This window comes from Perissodus microlepis, chromosome 20, assembly GCF_051167445.1.
Source record: "Perissodus microlepis isolate ML-2025 ecotype Zambia chromosome 20, ASM5116744v1, whole genome shotgun sequence".
Classification (NCBI taxonomy): domain Eukaryota; kingdom Metazoa; phylum Chordata; class Actinopteri; order Cichliformes; family Cichlidae; genus Perissodus; species Perissodus microlepis.
Genome location: NC_140480.1, coordinates 25,700,876 through 25,724,345, shown reverse-complemented (window position 1 = coordinate 25,724,345; position 23,470 = coordinate 25,700,876). Strand labels below are relative to the sequence as shown.

The 23,470-nt window shown below is 37.1% G+C and overlaps 1 protein-coding gene across 3 annotated transcripts in view; it reads right to left on the bottom strand.

Annotated features, from left to right (window-relative positions):
- The window catches only part of LOC146364643 (metabotropic glutamate receptor 4-like), a 189,998-nt gene that overhangs the window by 18,068 nt on the left and 148,460 nt on the right, over positions 1-23,470 (bottom strand). For all 3 annotated transcript variants that reach the window (XM_084915998.1, XM_084915996.1, XM_084915997.1), the window contains 3 exons: positions 18,583-18,737; positions 18,125-18,265; positions 4,019-4,219 (listed from right to left, as the gene is read on the bottom strand). In XM_084915998.1, coding sequence (XP_084772124.1) covers positions 4,019-4,219; positions 18,125-18,265; positions 18,583-18,737 — 497 coding nt within the window. The remainder of the gene's footprint in view (positions 1-4,018; positions 4,220-18,124; positions 18,266-18,582; positions 18,738-23,470) is intronic.

Genomic DNA, 23,470 nt, shown 5'->3' with positions numbered 1-23,470 from the left:
ATTGAGTTCATGTTTGCTTAAGTCAAACAGACACTAAATTTAGGCCCGGACTAATCGCTGGACAGTTGGATGCCTGTCTGGTATATCACATAATTTTGTCATCTGTTTTACAGATGGAGCAGATTGTTGGTCTTTTATAACTGCTGTTTGCTACTGTATTTACAGTAGGAGGCTAAGGGGGTGTTTTATGTTTGAAATCCTTACTTTGTACTTGGTTGAGTCAAGAAAAGGTTGTTAAAAGCAAATAATGGTTGTCTGTAGGGAATGGAAAAAACAAACCAAGGACTTACATTTTTAATTCCTTTCTTTGGGGAATTTGGAGGCCAGGTTAACACCTTGAACTCTTTTTCATTTTTCTGAAACAATTCCTGAACAATTTTGCAGTATGGCAAATTTCATTACAAACAGGCAACTGCCATCACAGAACACCTATGTAGTTATTAGGTAAAAATCACATAATGCATGGAAGGGAATCTGGCAAATCAGGAGATAGGTACAGCGAAAGGTCATACACTTGAAATTAAGGCTGGAATACTGTACCATTTAGAGCACAAAAACAATTGAGCAGCTACGACAAAAATACACCTGCCGGCCACTTTTTTAAGTACACCCACCCAACTGCTTGTCAATGCGAATATCTAATAACCCAATTGCATAGCAGCAACTCATTGCATTTAGACATGCTCAAAATGAACTGCTGAAGTTAAAACTCATCATAAGAATGGGAAAGAAAGATTATTTTGACTGGAGCTTGGACTCACAGCCTGGGTATTTCAGGAAATGCTCATCTACTGTGATCTTTCTGCACAACAAATTCTACAATAAAGATTATGGTCTGAAAATCATCTAGTAAAGGGAATTGTTCTGCTGTCACCAGATGTGAACAGAATGAGAAGAAGAGAATGCCTTTAAACTTAGATTCTTCTTTACTTTGATTTGTATCATCAGTTTACAGTGGTACATTATTTTTAGTTTACTATACATGGCATCCTTTATCTATTTTCCATTATCTAGGAATTCTCTGTGCGAAATACCTCACTGATATCTGCTTTGATAGGATAGGAAGACAAAATGAACTTAAATAACTACTTGTTACAATCAATGTGGATGGAAGAGCATCTCTGAGAACACAACACATCAAAGCTTGAAGGATTAAAGCTGCAGAAGACCACACTAGATGTTAGTTATGTCAGCTGTGAACAGGAAACAGGAGCTCAGCAACAGGAGATTGGAAAAATGTTGCCTTGGCTGATGAGTTTCAGTTTTTGCTGCAACATTTGAATGGTAGGGTGTAAACAATGTGAAAGCATGGATCCATCATACTTTGTATCAACTGTATGTTTTGGTGGTTCTGGTAGAATGTTGTGTGTTATATGTTCTTAATACATTTTAGTACTAAAATAGTAGTAGTAAAGATAAAGAAAGCCCTGAGTATTGTTTCTGACAATGTTTATGACCACAGTGTACCTATCTTCTGACTGGCTTTTCCAGCAAGATAATGTGCATGCCACAAAGCTCAAATCATCTTAAACAGGTTTCTTGAACATGACAGTGAAGTCTCTAGTTACCAAATCGCCTTTGGGGTGAGGTGGAATGGTAAATTCATGTCATAAATGTGAAAAATATTGTGTCAAAATAGAACAAAATCTCACACTATTTTGACTCTATGCCCTGAACAATTAAAGCAGTTCTGAAGGTAAAAGAAGTCCAATCTGGTGCCAACACAGTTTACATAATAAAGTGTGTGGCGAGTGTATTCTCTAGTAAGTGATTTTGCTGATGTGACACAGGTGCTCCTGACAATTGGTGAGAAAATACATAAGGGGTTGAGGTAAAAATGATTTGGTATATGTGGTCGGCAACAATATTTATATAATCCACATGCCTCATGCCACATGCCAGGACCCAGAGTTTACCAGAAGGAGATTATCCAGAATATCACACTGCCACAGTCAGCTTACCTTTTTTGCAGTGCATCCTACAGCTATCTCTTGCCCAGGGTTTTCATTAAAATTTTATGGTGTGCAATAGTCCCAGCCCTTCCATCCTTTATCATTTATTGAATCTTGGGTGCTCATGACCCTGTAGCCAGTTGGACTTATTTTTAAAGGTAGTTGCCAAACTTGGTACTTCCAAGATAAGGAAAACCCAAGAATATCTTTATCTAGCTTTTAGAATCAGGTCCTTGTCAGTGCTGTTCAGATATTTATGCTTGCTCATTTTTTCTTCTTCCAACACATTAACTTAAAAAATGTGTATTTATTCCCCACCCCTTGAGAGGAATTATTTATAAGGCACAGTAGTGTTTTTACTTCATTTGTAAGTGATTGAAATGTGTAACTAACTGTGTAATTCCTACAGCCACTAGAGGTCTATGTGAATTGAATGTAAGCATTTTATGTGTGAAAACATCCCGCTTATAAACACTAAGAGTAGGATTCATCGAAGCTACTGGCCAAGCTCCAGACAGATACGTTAGCAACTGACGTCTGGATTCCAAAGAAGTGGAGCAGATGTCTTTTGCTTCATCGACAACTTTCTTAATTGTGTAATTTTTCTTGTCACATACTTAGCTGTAGAATGATTATCCCTGACTGAAAGATCCCACTCTATAATTGTCATAGAAATAAATGTGTCCATTACTGTATAATTATCTGTGAGGGTGGAGCAGGTTTGAGACTGTGTCAGACCACTCATGTTGCATTCTGCTTGATTGCATGGCCCTCTTCTCTTGTCATATAATTAACTCAAGCTGTTATAACTACTTACACTGACCTAAGGTAGACCTCAAATTTTCATATGTTGTTTATTCAATCTTTGCAAACTACAAGATTATCTTCATGCCCATGCTGTGTATATATGTACCTTTTTTTAATACGGTAAGGTCAGTTCTACTTCATAGTGTCATTATACAGGCTTTTGTGAAATTATGCAAATAACAGTGGCAGTTTTAATCACATGCTGAAACCAGATGAAATCCATTTTTTGTCTTGGGTCAGCTAGTGGTAAACAGTATTTCTCTAAGTTGAAGTATTACAGTTTTATAAAGAGACAGAGAGAAGCTGAACTTCTGAGTTTGAGAAAAAGCTACTTTATTAGCTGCTCCCTTCCTGACGAAAGGATTTGTTTCCCTGGCTAGAACTGATTCAGCAACCTTTCACTTGTTAAATGAATATGTTAACCACTACACTATGGAGGCAGCAGGTTGAGAAGTAAGAACAACTCGATGAAATATGTATTGACATTTGCTTACTAAAGTCTGAAAAATTCCAGTTTTTGTGACCTTTATAAAGTTTTATAAGCACAACATGATTTCCCTCAAATCATACACCATCACAGTTCAGGGATAGTCATGAAGCTACATTAAATGTAATCAACTCATATCTCTTTCTGTCTCAGAGACAACTGCATCCTGTTTTTGCCAGTGACACTTTACATTGGACAACTACTGGAAAACTACCGATGCCCATTTCTGTTGTGCCTTATGTTAACGTGCTTCCCACTCTCATTTACATATAATTTTAAGCAGCAAGTGTACTTAAAGCAGCAGATCTCCTGTGTGGGCAATTCAATGCTTACATGATAAGGCAGGAAATCTCACAAAGCACAGTTCCTGCACATCATCAACCATGATAAAACATGCTGTTTTGCTGGTGATTGTCAATCCTCCTATGGATCTCAGCCTCAGTACTTGCTGGAAATAATTTACTTTCAGACGCCTGATAATTTGAGACCACTGCATAGTATATGACTAAAGGCTCTGCACAAATATGCTAGTGAACTCAAAAATGCACCAAAAAGTTGTGTACTACTCACATCTATAAGGTATTCTGGTCCTGTTTTGATGGTTGACTGATATATTGACACATCCCTATGATAAATATTGTTTATAAGGAAAGACATTTCATTCCATTTGATACTTTAGCTGAAAATACTTCCCAGACTTTCTTGTCCATCTTGTTTTCACACAGCAAAATGGGTTAGGGTTATGTGCTTTATCAGAAGTAGGAATACATACCTGTAAAGTTGACACTGCGGATATATTTGAGAAGCAGTGTGCCATTGATAGTGTCCATCTTGGAGCAAAGGCCAACTTTTCCAGGACAGAGGTCTTTGTGCATATTATGTAGAGCGTGAGCCATTGCGTACACTGCATCTATAACAAACTGAACCTTCCCCTCCTGTTCATAGGATGAATCTTTTCCGATCCGCTCATGGTCTGAAAGAAAACAATAACAAGATAAAAAAATAAGGATTTGTTAAATCCACACCTTAAACTAACTCCATAAATGTGTTGTTTTTAAAAAAACCCAAGTTGATTATGCTCACTGCTTATTTTAATTGATATGTTTCGCTTAGGTTTCCATGCTGTGTTTTACTGGCTGAGTTGCTGCAATCTTGAAAGACAGTCATGACTAGAATCTTTGATATGAAAAACCATCATATTTAGAACAAAAGAGCTGCTTGGCAATCAGTGGAAAAAATAAAATAAGAATGATTGCTAATGTTTAAATCAAGCAAATGATAACCTTTCAAGAAGCCAGAATGCTCAATTGTGAAAGAGTCTTTTTTCCACTAGATGGATTTTGAAAGAGATTGGCACTGAATTGTGCGTGTTAACCCTTAATTGTATAACATTTCTTATAAACATCAATCACAGAATCTCTTTCCACAGAATCCAAAATGCTCTCTTGTGAAGCCTTTCTCTTTACGGCCTGTTGATCACTGATTAAACCAACTCAGGAATATTCGGCAAGACTCGTATAACCTCATCTGCCTTTTGCACTGCTTTAGATAGACTTTGTATCATGCAAAGATGTTAATTGAAATGAGTTTTATCTTTTAAACTAAGGAAAAGTTTATGTTGCTTGATAAGGCAAGGTATGTTGCAGTTGTTTATCCATATGTTTTCTTAGTGTTTATGCCCACAACATTATATGTTACCTATTGCACATTAATCATGCGTTCAGAGTGGTTGAGTGGCAGGGAAGGAAAGGTAGAGATGGTAAGAGAGTCCTAATCATTCTTTAGTTTTAATGCAATTAGTTATGACAGGTGTATATCAATCATAACTAAGGTTGTTGTCTTCTCTGTAAGTAAGATTTCAGTTAGCAGCTTAATCCTTTTTATCATCCAGTGTACTACAAAGTAGGTTAAGCATAAAAAAATGGCAGTTAGACACTGTTGCTGTTTTAAGTGAAGTGTACAACAATCAGAATGTACAGGAGTTTAATTGCAAGGTTGAGAGTTTGAACCCTTAAAGGTATCACGAGAGAAAAAAGTGAGTTTACAGCACATTAGCTTGTTTATCATTAAAGTTTTATGCAAATATCATGGAAGAAGCCTGTTGATAACTGTTATATTGCCTTGTGGTATGTGTCCTTGTTATGGGGTAACAGGGGAGCCAAATGTCTTTCATTCACCTGCAAATCTAAAACTAACCCTCTAAACTTCTGTCCGAGCTGTTATTTAATTTTTAAGATGTGGAAATTGTGCGAGAATTAGGGAAATGGGAAGAAGACAAAGAGTCACAGGTCTCACATTTTTTTCCAATAGATTTTAGTGCTGCTCTGAAGAAGAGAGTTGATAGACATACCTCGTGTGCACTAATTTAACCAGCCGTTTATTTGAAACACATCTTTTCTCTTTGTGATGGTTGGTAATTTTCTGCTGCCTACGATTGAAGGAGGATTACTGTCTGAATTTTAACAACCTGAAATTAATTGTGTGCAGTGTAATTGTCCTCACCTGCACAGAATGTTACAAATATCTTTTAGGAGATGCTCAGCTTTTAAAAGAACATGAATTAAAGCGTATTGCAAAACAATCTCAGAAAATATGACAGGAAAGAAAAGTGACTGTTGAAAGTACGTATGATATGTGACACTTTATTCTTCTTTGTGGTGACAGCTTGTTCAAATCACACTGAAGCCTGACAACCTTTAGTAGAGGTTCATTTTCATTAGCTCAGTAGATGGTTCGTGTCACCCCGTCTCTTTATGTTTTGAAAGGTTAATGCATTTTTACAACAATTAGATCTTCTGGTTTTGAATTCTGCTCAGCATGAGAAGAAAATGTTTTTCAATCTCTTCTCGAAAAAGACTTCAAAGTATAATTCCCACTAATAGCTAATGACAACAACACATAATGTGGAAAATTAGCAAAAAAGTAATAATCAATTAGAGTTGCAAATGTGTGTGCTGCGCATTTGCAAGCTGTTTCACAATCACAGAAGAGTTGTTTTTGCTCTGACATTTGATAATAATTACATCAAAAATCTAATTTGAATTATCCGCTTGCAATCATTAAGGGAGAGGACTTTGTACAGGGAGTGCAGAATTATTAGGCAAGTTGTATTTTTGAGGAATAATTTTATTATTGAACAACAATCATGTTCTCAATGAACCCAAAAAACTCATTAATATCAAAGCTGAATGTTTTTGGAAGTAGTTTTTAGTTTGTTTTTAGTTTTAGCTATTTTAGGGGGATATCTGTGTGTGCAGGTGACTATTACTGTGCATAATTATTAGGCAACTTAACAAAAAACAAATATATACCCATTTCAATTATTTATTTTTACCAGTGAAACCAATATAAAATCTCCACATTCACAAATATACATTTCTGACATTCAAAAACAAAACAAAAACAAATCAGCGACCAATATAGCCACCTTTCTTTGCAAGGACACTCAAAAGCCTGCCATCCATGGATTCTGTCAGTGTTTTGATCTGTTCACCATCAACATTGCGTGCAGCAGCAACCACAGCCTCCCAGACACTGTTCAGAGAGGTGTACTGTTTTCCCTCCTTGTAAATCTCACATTTGATGATGGACCACAGGTTCTCAATGGGGTTCAGATCAGGTGAACAAGGAGGCCATGTCATTAGTTTTTCTTCTTTTATACCCTTTCTTGCCAGCCACACTGTGGAGTACTTGGACGCGTGTGATGGAGCATTGTCCTGCATGAAAATCATGTTTTTCTTGAAGGATGCAGACTTCTTCCTGTACCACTGCTTGAAGAAGGTGTCTTCCAGAAACTGGCAGTAGGACTGGGAGTTGAGCTTGACTCCATCCTCAACCCGAAAAGGCCCCACAAGCTCATCTTTGATGATACCAGCCCAAACCAGTACTCCACCTCCACCTTGCTGGCGTCTGAGTCGGACTGGAGCTCTCTGCCCTTTACCAATCCAGCCACGGGCCCATCCATCTGGCCCATCAAGACTCACTCTCATTTCATCAGTCCATAAAACCTTAGAAAAACCAGTCTTGAGATATTTCTTGGCCCAGTCTTGACGTTTCAGCTTGTGTGTCTTGTTCAGTGGTGGTCGTCTTTCAGCCTTTCTTACCTTGGCCATGTCTCTGAGTATTGCACACCTTGTGCTTTTGGGCACTCCAGTGATGTTGCAGCTCTGAAATATGGCCAAACTGGTGGCAAGTGGCATCTTGGCAGCTGCACGCTTGACTTTTCTCAGTTCACGGGCAGTTATTTGGCGCCTTGGTTTTTCCACACGCTTCTTGCGACCCTGTTGACTATTTTGAATGAAACACTTGATTGTTCGATGATCACGCTTCAGAAGCTTTGCAATTTTGAGACTGCTGCATCCCTCTGCAAGATATCTCACTATTTTTGACTTTTCTGAGCCTGTCAAGTCCTTCTTTTGACCCATTTTGCCAAAGGAAAGGAAGTTGCCTAATAATTATGCACACCTGATATAGGGTGTTGATGTCATTAGACCACACCCCTTCTCATTACAGAGATGCACATCACCTAATATGCTTAATTGGTAGTAGGCTTTCGAGCTTATACAGCTTGGAGTAAGACAAAATGCATGAAGAGGATGATGTGGACAAAATACTCATTTGCCTAATAATTCTGCACTCCCTGTATACTTTGTGACAATTCTTTCAATTGTGGTTAAAGCACATCCAAGGAGGAGTGTCAAAAAAGTCACAGTTTTCTTATTTTAAGCTAATAATCATTATTATGCCTCATATTTTAAGAACCAATTAAGTAATCTAAAGATTATGATTATGGATCCAAGTAGTCATATCATAGGAACACTATAGTAATTGTTTCTAATACTAAGTGTTTGTGCAAAAAAAAAAAAAAAATGTTTTTAAATTCCCAGACTCTAAAAGTTACCCATAGGCAATGCTGTAATAAGTAAGTTCTGAAACCTTTCTAACTTGTAATCAACAGTTTTTATGATTTGCTCCACTGTCTCCTAACTGCAGTACTTGCTAAAATATTTTCTCTTTGAAGGAGGTAAATGTTAATAGTTCAGTCTTGGTCGACCCTGACCATTGCTACTTGCAGCTATGTTTTACATGTTGATTCTGTACTTTCATACGTTGTTCATACATTTCTAGAGGAGATTTGCAAATAATGAAAAAGGGATTAGAAAATGTATCTCTTCAAATGTGTGGGCATGGTATGTGTGCCTTATGTGATTTATGCAGTTTGAGTGGTGTTTTTCTGTGTGCACTCAGTGCAAAATATACACATAGTAATGTGTACTATGACAGTGATAATTAACCTCCTGTAGAGGACTGACTGTAATATTCCTATAATATGATACACAGTTTTTTGTGATTTTTTGGGGGAGAAATCACATTAAAAATAGAGATTAATGGAGAATGTTTTAAACAAAACAAAGACTTCTAAGTATTTTTTTTACTGAAGTGAGAGGTAAAGCCATATGCTTAGTTTGTGGAGAGCAGATGTTTGTGTTTAAGGATTTGATTCAACATTATGAGACTGAACACACAGAGAAAAACAAGAACTTTATTGATGCAGAGCAGGAATGGACATCTAAACCTTTTCCAGCAAAGCTGCAGAAGCAACAAGGACAACAAGTCTTACACATCCAGGGATGGAGTGTTCAAGACCAACTATGTGATTTCCAACAAAGTTACACAAAATACTGAGCTATTGTTAATGGGGAGCTGATCAGAGAATGTTTAGCGAACTGTGAAAAGTGTGCTGAGGAAAAAAAACAAGCATTTATGAATGTGCCCCTCCAGGTGAAAAATAGCTAGATGTAAAGACACTGAAGGGAATCTGGAACTTCAGCTGAAAAACTAAGTGGACAGTTTAAACTTTTCCTTCCTGGCTCTGTGATAATGTGTGCAATAAAAGAAAATTCTGCATGCAAGTTGAAGAAAGTAGCTGCATGCTTGGATAAGGCTGAAAATGGTAGGTGTTACTACAAATGGTTTTTAAAGCAGAAGTGACTAAAATGAGAAGTTAAATTGATATGTTTGTACTGTATTATACACCAGGTTTTCTGTTAGTGCTAAAATTTAACCATGTAATTGATGTAACTAAAATAGCTAACTTCGTCAGTGTAATAGCACTGTGTCACAGACAGTTTGTTGCATGTAATTATGAAACAGCTTGCATGGAGAGATAGGCTACCATACAGCTGTCAGGTGATAAAATGCTAAAAAACCAAAAACAAATATATGCAACCTGAGAGCAGGAATTTAAGAGCTTTGTGAGAAGAAAGCCATTGACATTTCTCAGCTCTCAGATTGAAGGTAAATCACTGATTTGTTACTGATGTGCACTAATGAAGCAGTTAAATACCAAACTGATAGGCAAGGGCTGCACATCAAACGTACAGCTTAGGCAAGGTTTTCATGAGAAAGTTGCCGTTTCTGTCAAGCCTGTTGGGCAGCAACATTCTTACTTGCATATCAACAGTGAAAGAAGCCATACCATTGGCTGATCACCACGGCTGGTACTGTTTTACGTTAGGAGCCCTTCTTGATGAGATTTCATGGGGATTTGAAGACTTCAAAACAGTTGAGAGTGAAATGCACATGATTTCCTCTCCCTTCACTTGCAGTGTGGATAATGCATCCAGTAATGTTCTGCAAGATCTCATCGACCTGTAGTCAGAGTCACTGCTGGCAGAGCATTTTGAGCCAGGATCGCTGTTGGATTTTCATTCTTCTTTCATAGAGGAAAACTTTCCTTATGTAAGGACAGATGCACAGAATATGTTTTTTTGTTTTCTCTTTGGAAATAAACAAACATTCTGAGGAATGAAACAAATACAAATGCAGATACAGATACAGAGTCATCTGTCCGCTGTCCTTCACTGAACCTGAGTTTAATGCACTTAGATTAGAGCCAAAAACAGACTCTCACTGAACAGGGAAAAAAAGAACCGAAGTAATTAACCTACAAACAAAACAGCAACAGCACTTTGTATAAAGTCTTGCAATGATTTTTGTAAATGTTGATTAAATAATGATAAAGCGTTGGTGTTTTTACTATGCCTATTTTACATTTTCATTGCCTTACCAATAGTTTATAAAGAGATAAAGTTAACATTGAGCAAACTTGAGGTCAGTTTATTGGTGCTGCCCTCCAAAACAGTCACAGTTTCTCATGTGGCAACTTTGGAAAATCAATTGCCCATTCCTGATTTAAATGGTTAATATAATGTATATTATATAATGTCTGTTGGGGAAATTGCTTCCAAGTTCACTATCAGATCAATGAGTGGCTCACTGACATCTTTCTTTGTAATTTGGAAAGCACGAATACTCACACATTAATTATTATCACAAAAAAACTAAGTAATGTTATTGTTATCCATATTGCTATTGGTTAAAACTGTTTGAACTGTCTGGGTAAAAATATTTGGGGAACTCATTTATGTCTCATTAGTCCCATCTATATAGAAATCCTTAATAAGGTAGCATATTTGATCTTACTTTTACAGATACCATTCCTTCACAAATATTATGATGTTTACTTTTAAGTTTTAGGCAGCTTTTCTGACTAAAAATTGAGGGGAAAACAGTAACTGCATGTTGAGTTGTGCAGCAGTAAGGTCACCAGTGCAAAACAAGCATTAATGCGAATAAAGATGAAACCTTGCAACTGTATCCTTTAATCAGTGCTTGAGGAGTTTCTATAAAGGCAAACCCTGAAATTCTGAAAGAATATTACGCTCAAGAAAGCTCCAGATCATCCTGTATGCTCTTGCTCACAATGTGCTTCTGATTAAAGGTAAATTTTCTTTTTTTGTCCTCTTTCATTCCAGGTGAAGGCTAAAGCAAAAATCAGATTTTATGATCTGCTTTCTTTCCTTATCATGCTAGTCATTAGTTGGGATATCTGCCCAACTAATGTACTTATTGTGCTTTCTTGTAAGGATACAGTGCTGCCCGCTATATGTTGTAAATATAAAGCTTTACACTTGAAGCAGCTTTAGTGCTACATTACTGTCTGTATAGGATACATTAGTTTTTACTCTTTTAGCTACATTAGAGTACAAGTTATTAATTATGTCGCTTTTGTTTACATCTGGTTTAAAATGTATCTAAAATGTTCACGCAGGCTGTTTGTATTCTCCATCATTTTGTTTCTTGCAGATTTCTGCCCACAACACACAAAACAGCTGAAAAATGAAAGAATGAGAATGTATACAAATTTTGATGGCTTAATATAAACCATATGCTCCCACTCTAAAGTCTGACACAACACAGAACTCTTGGATTTCTTGCTTTTTTTCTTATATAGTTACTAACTGTATAGGTGTTGGGTGACTGAGGCATGTATTCCCTTGGAACTTATGGTCACTGTATAGGCTGCTGAGATCATTCAGTACTATTACGTGGTGTAAATGCAGTGTTTCAAAGACTAAGAGTATTTGTAGTGGCAGTGAGGCATAGGCACACAAACATACTTGAACATGTGTGCAAAACAAGGCACACACACTCTTTTAAATGATCTAGCTCCAACTCCAACACCACCATATTGGACTGCAGCTGGCGACAGTAGTTATTGTTCTGCTCTGCAGCCTTGATGAGGTACAGCATAGCAGCACCATATTTCCATCAGGGGAGCACAAAAAAACTGAGCTATAACTCATACCTGGATGAACTAAAAACTAAAACATTGCTACCATGACAGTTTGAGGGTTTTCAGATTTGCTAATGTACCACAGACAGATAGTAAACCTAAATATTAGTTGTTTTTTCAGTCATTTTTGTTTTTTCATGTCGCAGATACCCAGTTTTTAGTATCTTGGATATAACAAAAAAGTATCATAACAGTAGCTATCACATTTCTTTTCTAATCTAGTGTATTGCCACCCTCCTTAGCTTAACATATAGACTATATATCGAAAAATTGCAATGTCCATGAAGGATTACAAACCTCTGCCAATTTCCTGTTCTAATTAAAAAGCATTGTCGTAATCACCAAATCACTGCCGTAGCTGCAATCAATGGATATTGTAGTTCTCCCTCCCTATCATTCTTTTAAACAATAATGCAATATAACAAATTTGTATAAAAATGTGGAGTAATTAAATTATTTATAAAATAGGATATCCCCTTTGGTTGTTTCTGAGCTAGTCAATATTTTCTCGACAGAGAGAAAAAAATAAATTTTGTTCCTGTACTTGATCTTTAATCCAAAGCTTGACATTTGCCTATGATCCCAAGACAATCAAAGAGCTGTCACACACTGTTTAGTTGTATTGTGTGTTCTTGATGTTTTCATCGAGCAATGGAATTCAGACAATTGAGCAGGCAGGCAGGCAGACATGTATTTGTGGCTGCTAGCCTTGATGACTCATGTCTGCAGGGATACAAAGCAATAGAATGACTCAAGCCAGTTTGCCTCACTCCAACTGTGACCCTCAACATGTGCTGAAATGACCTCAAGAAGAAGCAGTGCACCTGCAGAAGCTGTTATCTTTGCCAAAAGCCCACTAAGAAAGAAAACATTAATTAGTGGAAATGCTGAATAAAATGTCTTAACTGTTTAAACACACAGACACACATACACACACACATATATAGTGTATATATATACACATACACTCTCTTTCAGGTCTTGCGCAACTGCTACAGTTGTTCCTTTAGCTCCTAGGACTTGGAAGAGTATTAGGATTGCCACATCTATCACAACTACGGTTTTCTGCTCCTTGACAACTACTGCTAGATACCAGGTAGAGACATCCATGCACTGCGAGGAGTTTTCATGCTTTCACATCAGTGGCATCCATCTCCTCTTGTAGCCAGTTTATTCTTCCACTGGGGTATCTGATTACTGGTAGAGTGTATGTATTGATGGCTTGGATCTTATTCGTACCAAAGACTTTCCGGAAGTATTTGGCTGTGACTGACCTTTGTACATCCTTGTCATAGTTCCCACTGGCCTGTGGGATACTCAAATATGTTTAGATGTCCTGTCTATCTGCTCTTCTGCATTCCAGTAGCTTCGTCCCTTCAGTCCAGATCACCTCCCCTTTCTTTGCAACCATTCAGCCACACATATCCTGTCCAAATGACATCCTGATGTACTTGCTGTAGATCCTTGTGAGCTGAGTCAATATCTGACTTCTGGAATGCAGCTTGATGTCATCCATGTGCAGGATGTGGCTGATGGTGACTCCACTCCTAATTCTATATCATGTCCACTCTTAGCGATGACCTGGCTTACGGGGTTAACGCCTATGCAGAACAGCAATGGGGGCAGTGCATCACCTTGGTATATTCAACTCTTGATGGTAACTTGTACGACTGCCTTGGAGTTGTATAAGACAACAACTGTGTTTTATTTCACAGTTCTCTTGAGTTCCTGTTGAATGGTGTGGGACATTGAATCATAGGCTGTCTTGTAGTAAATCCAGGCAGTGCTCTGGTTAGTCTGTCTGGTTGGACCTGGAGGGAGGTTGCTGTGATCTGCTTGAACATCTGCTTTATTCCAGATGTTCAACCAATATTGCTCAGTTTCAGCTCTGCCCTTGTATTAGTGTTCCCTTGTAGTTGAGAGTACTTTTTGGAGGACAGGTCATGTATTCTGTTGACCTCAGGTTCTCTGGCATATCTCTTCAGCCTTGTGCCCAAAGCTGTGAGCCTTGGTTTGGCAGTTTCTTGAGTCTCAGTTTTGGACATCTTGTGCCTCTTTTTCATCCTGGAGCAATCTCTGGGCTTCCCTGACTTTAGCTTCCAGCGTTCTGATTTAGCACCTTTCTACTCAATTTGAGCTTTTCACTCTTCAAGTCTTCTTCACACTGATGGATGCATCAGGTTCAACTTAGGGTTCAGTATCTTGCCCAGGGACTTAGCAAATAGACAAGTAAAGCAACAGTGCTGTGTCATGGCTTTGTAACAGTATTTGTAGCAGATTTGAGGACTAGAGTGTCTGTTCACCCTAAAGAAATTATGATTCATATTTCCCTGCTCATTACTGGTAAGTATAACTGTATCATGCCTTCATACTGTGCAGTGTCTCTCTGCTATGACTGACTTGTCTCCTTTCACAAGTCTATGCTTTTTCACAGCCATTTCTTGTTCATCCTGCTCTGCAAAACAGGAACATGTTTTACGGTTCACTAGCATGACATACTGTTAAGTACAGTGAAGTGTGAATAGCTCAGAAGGCAAAGTTGAATTCTGCACATTCAGCATTTCACATGTGAACCTTTCAGATTTCCTATGGGGTCTAATTAGTTTCTGTAACTGGGAGTATTATGGTCCTTTTTATGGTTGTGTGCAAAACAAACCCCCCCCCCCCCCCAAAAAAAAAAAAAAAAAAAAAACCAAAAAAAAAACTGTCCAAACTTTTAGTAAGATTTTCTTTTTTAAACTGGTGATTATACAAATACAGGACCCTATGAAAGAGGATAAATGTGACCTAAAACGTATTCAAGTTTTGTGGAGACTGTAAAAAAAACTAAAATGCAGCAAAATGTGTGGGCTGCTTTTCCTCTTTCTGCAATATTGTTTTGAAGACTTTCAAGAATTGTGGCTGGTTAAATTTTCTATTGTCTGCCAACATCATTTTAAACTGCATTCTGTCAGCACAGATTGTTTTTCTATCTGCTGTAATTTATATTTGGTGGTATGGCTCTGTTCTGGGACTTCCAAGTATCAGTGACACCAAACATGGAACTGATAATGGCAGAAACAGTGGGAAACTGGAGGACAGTATAGTCTCAGTTTATCGGCTGTTTACAGGTAGCTTTCTATAAGGCTTTGTTGTTGAATGTAACAGTAAAATGACCTGTGGCTCGGAGGTGACAATGTGGATCTGAAGCTGCAAAATAAACCTTGTCCTTTGTGGCAACAGATACAAGAACACTGGGAATGAGGACAGCAGTAGAATGTGAATCATACCTACACTCTCCGTTGTTTTCCTTGCACACTAACTCAAATATCCTTTAATGCTTTGGTTGTGGAAGATGACCTACAACTACCCTGCTGTTATGGTACATAAATCACTTGTCAGTAACTTGCATTGTGTGATTAAATGCTTTGATATCATACAAATGGGATAATTACATGCTCAGCTAATCATATTGATGGTTGGTTGGTTATTTTTTCACAGATCTTTTTTGAGTGATATCACATAGCTCCAATTTATAAAAAGCAGTCACATGAACAACAGGGTTTTAAGGGTTAAATTATTTCCTTTTGTTTGTTGTAAGATGTTTCTTGATAACTCATACATGTTGATGTTACAGTTGAGTGTTCCAGTGACTAAGAAACTCTTGAAGTGGGAACAGGAAATGATTGTTCTTGCAAAAGTAACAATGGGTAGTAGTAACAGTACTCACAAAAGAATCTGAGTGAAATTACTGTAACTCTTGCCTGTAAAATTTGCTGTACCTTGGAGGCTACTCAGAGGAAGAAAGGGGCAGCAGCAATTTAGCTCAAGAGCAGCCACCATGACAACAGATAAATACAGAAATCTCATGAAAGTGTGGATTGTTTGAAGCATCTCTCTGTTTTACCAAGAACACAGTGTTGTTAAGAGACTATAAATAAGTCACCGTGATACTGTTTAACTTGCATGTTCATGCTCATGTTCTGTTTTACTAATTTAGTGTGTTCCTTTGTTATTTGGTGGCATTTTGAGGTTGTTGCGGAATTAAGACAAAAGCCGTTATCGCCTGGTGGGAGGGAAAATCCTGAAATTATATTGTTGAACTTTACTGTAACCACACACTTTAGAAATAGGTAGTTATGCATTATACTGCTAATGAAATACAATAATGAAATAACGAAATACAAAAATGCAGCTGTAATAAAGTTACATACTTTACAAAAACGCATAAACTGTCTTTATCTTTCCAAATGAAAGAATTGTGTTTAGCTTGCAAAACGCTGACAGTCACTTTTTTCTGCAGAAAGCAGTCACAGAATGCATAATTGTGACCACGCAGGCATCTCGTCCAGAACAATTTACTGTATATGACATGTTTAGCATACTTCTAAATGAGGTGACCAATGTTTTAGACATTAATCTGAATTGTTATTGTTAAACTGATGCAATGAAAATAGGATAAGACGTGTCTACGTAATACATGAGTCTAATTCTGAATCTTGGTGCCATAACAGACACTTTTCAGTTCGTCATTTATAAAGAACCATCATTAATGTCCTGAAATTTGGTGGCTCTGAATTTGATTTTTCTCATGCACATTAGAGTATTGAGATTACCCAGCTTCTGCTTTTTCCTGGTAATGGCACCTGACATGAATACAACCATTAAACTGACATTAGCATGAGACTGTTTCTATGTCAGATCTTGAGTCATTGATTCCACTGACAATCTGATTGTGCTAGAATGAATTTTCCTCCTTCTTCTTTTTTTTAGCATTCAGTTTTATATCAAATTACCTTCTCATTTTCCCTCACTCATACAAGTTTTTGGTTGCACTGCACTGATTAGTTGCTAGAAGTTAAGGCAGTGTTTTTGCTGATTTTTTACCTTGTTGTAGTCAAAGTCCTATATATCCTATGTTCTATACCATTCTATAACCTATAACCAATTGTACTGAATAAATTGTGATTCTTCATAACTTGTTTCTAAGGAAACTAGAGTCACATTTAATTAGGTAGTGACCATGCCTAGGACATATTTGATCACAATATAGAATTAATTGATAATTAGAGCTTTTCAATGGAAAACTACTGTTTTAAGAATAGTGAAAATGAACAAAACACAAGCTTGATTTAAAAAAAACGAGTGGAGGTTTTTCTCTGTGGGTTTATCAGGTGTCACATTTTGTCATTGTTCTAATGTTGTCATATGAAAATATCAGTTGAAGCTGATTAATAGGTTGGATTTACATCCAAGCTGTAAGCAGCAGTTTATATATAAGTGGACTAGAAGTGTATTATGCTTACAAACAATTATTTTGTATGATGTACTGATCTATCAAAAGGGGACAGTGTTGTTCCAAGCAGGTACATCTTAAGGAGATTTGTAGGTTAAATGACAATAAAAATTTTTGGTTTTACAATTTCTTGGAGGTCATTTAGAGTGTTGCTGTAAATAAGAAACACGACAATTTTTTTTCTGTAATGAGAGAAAGAAAATGATCTTGTAAGAGACACTGAAACCATGATAATTTCACGCCGTCACACAGCTGGCCAATCACTGTGTAAAGGGGAGTTAATGTAATATTGCCTGTTTTAAAAGGAAATGACAAGACACAGCCCTCATTTTCTATCCCCAGCTGCAATTATCACTCACAGAGTGTCTTTAGTCATCAAGGCTCAATAGATGGGCATTGAACATATCTCAGTTGTATAGAACAGTCAGCCTTTTTAGTAATGGTTTTTTGTGTTTGATTATGTAAGATCCTTTAATATATAGGCAGCTATTTCAGAAACTGATTGCCTACAAGCATTAAAGGTGCCAGATTTAAACTACTTCTTTTCTGTGGCAAACAGGCCTGGATAACCTACTGATTTTAATGACCTGAAAGCTTGTTTCTAATGGGACAACTGGATTTAGTATTGATTATATTTTCAGCACATCTGGTGGTATAGCTTTGTGATTGCCATTGTCGCTCACTGCAGATTGAACTAGCCACATTAATTTCTGTTGGAAAATTAGAGATTCCCATCCACTTATCCACACCCATTACGTTTAGCCTAAATTAGAAGAGTCTGATTGCATTCTCCCTGATGACAAATAAATTTAGCAGTGCATGCTACTTACGCACACACACACACACACACGCACACATACACAAACGCACAATGTATTCACAGCAGAACCAGTCAATAAACTTGGTCATTGATCAAGTGCTGTACATTGACAGAGTGCCCTCTCTGCCAATAAATGTTGACTCACTTGTACATTTTTTGATACCAGATCCTTTCTTCATAGCATGACGACTGAGCTTGCATTGGAAGTTATTCTCCCAAAACTCTGCAAACCAGATATTTCTTCTGTTATTCTCTAGCGTTCGGCTGATGAAGTAGCGATCGAAACCTGAAATCAAATCCAACAGCAACAGCGCAAATTCAGTTAATGGTAATCCAAAATTTTTCAAAAGTGAACATTAAGAGTTAACCTTTTACTGAGGTGACAAAGGCAATTATCAACACTGTAAAGCCCTGATTTTAAAAATTGTTTTTGTCAAATCTGGTATCTTCAAGGTAGAATGGAGATTACTAAAGGAGGCAAACATACACCAACAATATGCAGTAAAGTGCAAGTATTAATACAGAATTTACTTCAAACTAAGATTTTCTTCAAAAAAAATTGAATATTTTGAGCATTGAGGTAGAGTTTGGCAGTGCAAATACCTTTGATGGACTGTCGTTTGGGTAGAATGGTGACAGCACCCTCTGCCATCTCTTCTTGGTGCAGTATTGGTGAAATTTTGGATCCCCAGCTGTCTGAACCTACCCAGATGAAATGACCTGTCTGATTGGCCTTCTTAGCTGCTTGAAGGAGACGCCTTTGAAACAAACAAAAAAATAAAGTAATGTTTACTTGTTCCATAGAAATAATGCTGTTCTCTGATATATTTCCTACACATATGTTCATACTGTGTTTAATCAGGCTGTTTCATGACTAGAGTATTCTAAGACAAAGTTTTATACTTAGGCAGTTTAGCAAAATTGAAAAGCCATCATAGAATCACTATTCCTTCCCAGTGCAGTGGAATTCTTCTTGGCTGTGGCAGAATGATACCCCTGCCACATTTGTCCAGGCTTGTTGCCAATGGATGTAAGTTTGGGGAGTCATAAAAAACTGCCAATAAGCTCTGCTGCAGCAGCAGAGTTGCATCGAGAAAGCATAGTGACATAAAATTTAAGCACAGCCACCTGGCATGTGAAAAGCTACCAACTCTTACACCAGCCCTTATATTGCACAAAAAGTGTCCACCAGCTTACTCAGATTTTCACATAGTGCATGTTGTTTTCGCATGAATTCAAGTTGAAGTAAAACTAAGGTATAATGTTAGCATTTTTATACTTTTGTAAAAAATTGACTTGGCAAGCAGTGACTCATGCAGCTAACTTTATGTTTCTTTACTTTAGTTTTATGACTGCGAGGTTTTATGTTTGACTGGTAATGATTTTTCTGAGTCTGGTCTCCCAACATTTAGTGAAATGAGCATGTCTTAAAATGCAATTATGCCCACCATGTAGAAAAAAGAAAGAGAAATTGATTTTTTTTTCACTGTCAGGAGATTACAGTAATGGTGATATGAATACACAGACTGAGAAGTATAATATAAAATAATGCAGTATGAAGTAAAGAGGCACTGATTCGTGATCATGAATGAGCACCTACACTTCCTATTTATTTTCACAGTCCAGGTTCAGTTCTAAACTCAATTTAAATGGTATTTACAAGGTCTAAAATTTGAATTATGTTGAAGTAAAAATCGTTATATAGCTAGTTTGCTAACAAATCTGATATTTTGGTTGTTTTTTCTTTGTTACTTGCATTTCTTGCTTTTTGATCACTTGGTCACATTTTACATTAAACACTGCCGTTTAATTTAGTGCTGATGTAAACATATTTATTATAGAAGCACTGCAATTTTATTTACCTGCGGTAAAGTCAAACATAAATTTCAGGTGTTGAAAATGACAAAATGATGCACAAACTAACCAATTAATAAAATTCAATGTTACATTTTTACAGTGACAATTAATTTTATTAGTTTTATATGTATGTATTTATTACATAGGTCATGTTATTTCCACACAGAGTAATCTCTGTATTGTGCAAGCATACCTACCTATCTAGACTGTGAAAGGCTACCCAGCAAATATTATTTCTTATACTTCTATGACCTTGAAATAGCAGTGTAATATAATTATTGTATCATATTAAAGGGCTTCATCAAAACAGCACAGTCTCCTATACCTTCTTTGTAGGCAATTTTGGGTTCCTGTTAGTCTTCTGAAGGCTCACACTGCCTGAGTTCAAGGATAGAGAAGGCATGCTGTACTGTGATCCCTCTGGCTTTCTGTAATTACTATATATCCAGACTATTACCCGTTATCAGGACCGGATTAAGTCAATGAGCACTGGGACGTCTGCCCCGGTCATTATCAAGAGACTGCCCCAAATCACTGCCCTTTTCCACTGTGAATACACTGGCCTACTGAATGGTTGCAGGGAAACATTTCCCCTTACAAAGCCACAAGTTTTTTTGTTTCTTAATTCAGCCTACAGCAATTTATTTCATTTAATTCATCTTGATAGTAGCTAATACATTGTAATTGATACATTTGTTTCCCTGCAAATAAAAGCGGGGACACTTTTAACATTACTGTTGTATACTGTAATAGTTGGGGACAGCAGAACAGATGCCAAATTGGATTAAAGTGCTTTACCAGGATAGAAGGGATATGGGTGAATGGACGAAATATTCAACATTATTTTGAAAATATTATCATAAAATGAAGTAAAGTAGTCAATCCCTCCCTGACACACTAAGTATATAAGTACTTGTGATACAGAATCACCATTCATTGCTGCATTAACAAACCTGACTGGTTTTGTTGGGTATGTTGTATGTTGTTTTCCCTTTATATAGAAACTCTGGGCTTGCAAAGTAACCTGTACCTGAAAGGGATAAATAAACGTAGCTGGATAAAAAGCATTTTGCTGTGAAAGGTTTATATCTTTTTTAGTAAACATATATAATATTTAGATGTACAGACTTATTCTTGATAAAAACTTTGGTGATTCAATGCATTTTTACAGTTTACAATTTTCTCCTTCTGTGTTTTTTTCAGTCAAAACAATTCTCTGAAAAAAAGTGCTCCAAGTTACTTTACCGAGCCATTTGTTCAAATAAGATTTAATTAAAAATGAATTTCACTTTATCTAACAAATTTTACATGTTACGGCTTGCTCTATAATTACATCTCCAACATGGTTTTTGATGTTGGTGTTAGTACCCACCGTGTGCAGCTTTTTTGTGTATCTCAAACAGCGCTGTGTGAGCTCAGTACATCATGTACAAGTTGGAGCTAATAAATGTTGAACACCAATTACTTTAAATTAAACTATGACAACACAATAAAGAGTGAGGATTGACTGAGTTTATACATAGATTGGCAGAGAGCTGAAAATGAGGAAACAGCAGAGGCTACTCTAAGCAATTATCGGCTACTGCATTAGCATTTTACAGCAGCCAGATACAATTACAGCCCTTTGCATGTTACATTTGTAATATCTTGTTTATATTTAATCACGAGCTTACACAGCATTTTGCTGCTGAGTGGAACAGTTAAGTTGATGTGGTCTGAATGGAGGCAATGCAGTAGTAATGTTTCTGGCCAGGTGCATGCTAGCTACGGCGGATCAATAGTCAATTGAATATACACTCAGCTGAATGGGCTGATCAGCTAAAAAACATCTGATTCTGGTAACTAGCAAGTTATTTCATGTATTTCTATTTTAAAATCAGCCATCAGCCATTATATTTTACCAAATTTCTCGAATAAATGTAGATACCAAGGGTATCAGTACCAAGGGTACTGAGGGACCTCTGATGTTGCACGCAACACCTCTCTGATCCTGTCCTCTATTTCACTTCCTGTGCATTTGAAAATCAGTAATGCATGTCATTAACTTTGCCTTCTTTTTGTTTTTTGTGCTTTGCCCTGTTTGCTGTCTCTCTATGCAGTTTATTTTCTTCTCTTAGCTATTCCCTCATTCTGACCAGACACAGAGGAAGTTTGTGCTCCCTCACCCACAGTCTGTGAGATTTTTCCTGCTAAAAGTGTGTGTGTGGGGGGGGGGTTTCCATTCCTCACTATCGCCAAATGTTTTCTAATAGGCTCTCAGTCTGGTGAGCTATACAAAAAAAATAGAATTTTGTTGAACTGAGCATATTCAAGTATAACCACATTTTAGGTTTGTAACTCATAAATATCAACATCTGAGTAGGACATTATATTTAGAAAGGTAATATAATCAATAAATCTATAACACACATTCTAATACAGTCTGCAGTATTTAACACAGTGGTTCCCAAACTTTTTTTGCTGGGCCCCCTTTGTTTCACAAGAAAAATCCCCCCCCCAGCAACCCTCCAACCACACACACCCATATTTTGTTTTCAAACTCCATTGCGGTTCATTTCACAACCCAAACATTTAGTAAACAATTAAACAAATAAAAGTAAACTGCAATAAATTACAGGTAGCAATATGATAAACTACTAACTCTTTTACGCTACGTCCACACCTACACAGGTATTTTTGAAAGTGCAGCTGTTTTTATGCGTTTGGGCCTTTCGTCCACACGTAAATGACATTTTGAATCAATTTCGAATCAAATTGAGATTTTTTAAAATACAGAGTTTGTCACGCAACGTCAAAGGTATGTGCCTTTTTTCACGTCACGCTGTGCACCACGTTATTGTTTACATTAGATGAATTGCAGAATGGCAGATAGACACAAAATACTGTTACTGTTAACCTTACTATCTTCCGTTTTTACACACTTACATACACACACACAGTTACTGTCCCTCTATTTTAAAAGGCAGAGGCGTCACGGTGTAATTATTTTACGTGTAGCTGTTTTTTTTCCTGTGTAATAATATTCAACATTGCTATCAATACATTTTTCAAAAAATGCCTCTCTTTGCAAAATGGGTTCAAAAACATAAACAGCTGTGGGATGCTGTTTGTCCGTGATATGAAGCGGGGAACAAATTACGGCAGGATCAGCCTGATATCATTTGTATCCCACTGTAACTTTACTGTATAAAGAATAGGGGTGCAACAATACTCGTATCGATATTGAACCGTTCGATACAGTGCTTTCAGTTCGGTACTCATATGTATTGAACAATACAAAATGTTTTATTTATTTTATCAACTTTTCTTCTGACGATGCTGTCTGTGTTGAGCGCTCAGTGGATCTGCGTTCGACTACTCCGCCTAGGCTGCACTGTCGAGTGCAGATCCACTGAGCGCAGTGCAAGCTAGCAAGACAGAAGCTTAGCTCGTTGCAACATGGCAACTGCCTCAACGCTACCCGAAATTGAACCTCCCCCACCCTCATTCAGATCTGTCGTTTGGAACTATCTTGGTTTTCATGTGAAGCATGACCCTGATGGTAAGCGCGTCATGGACAAAAGTAAAACAGTATGTCGAATGTGCCACGCAATGCTCAATTGGTGGGAACTAGTGCGTTAGCGCAGTTAGCTTG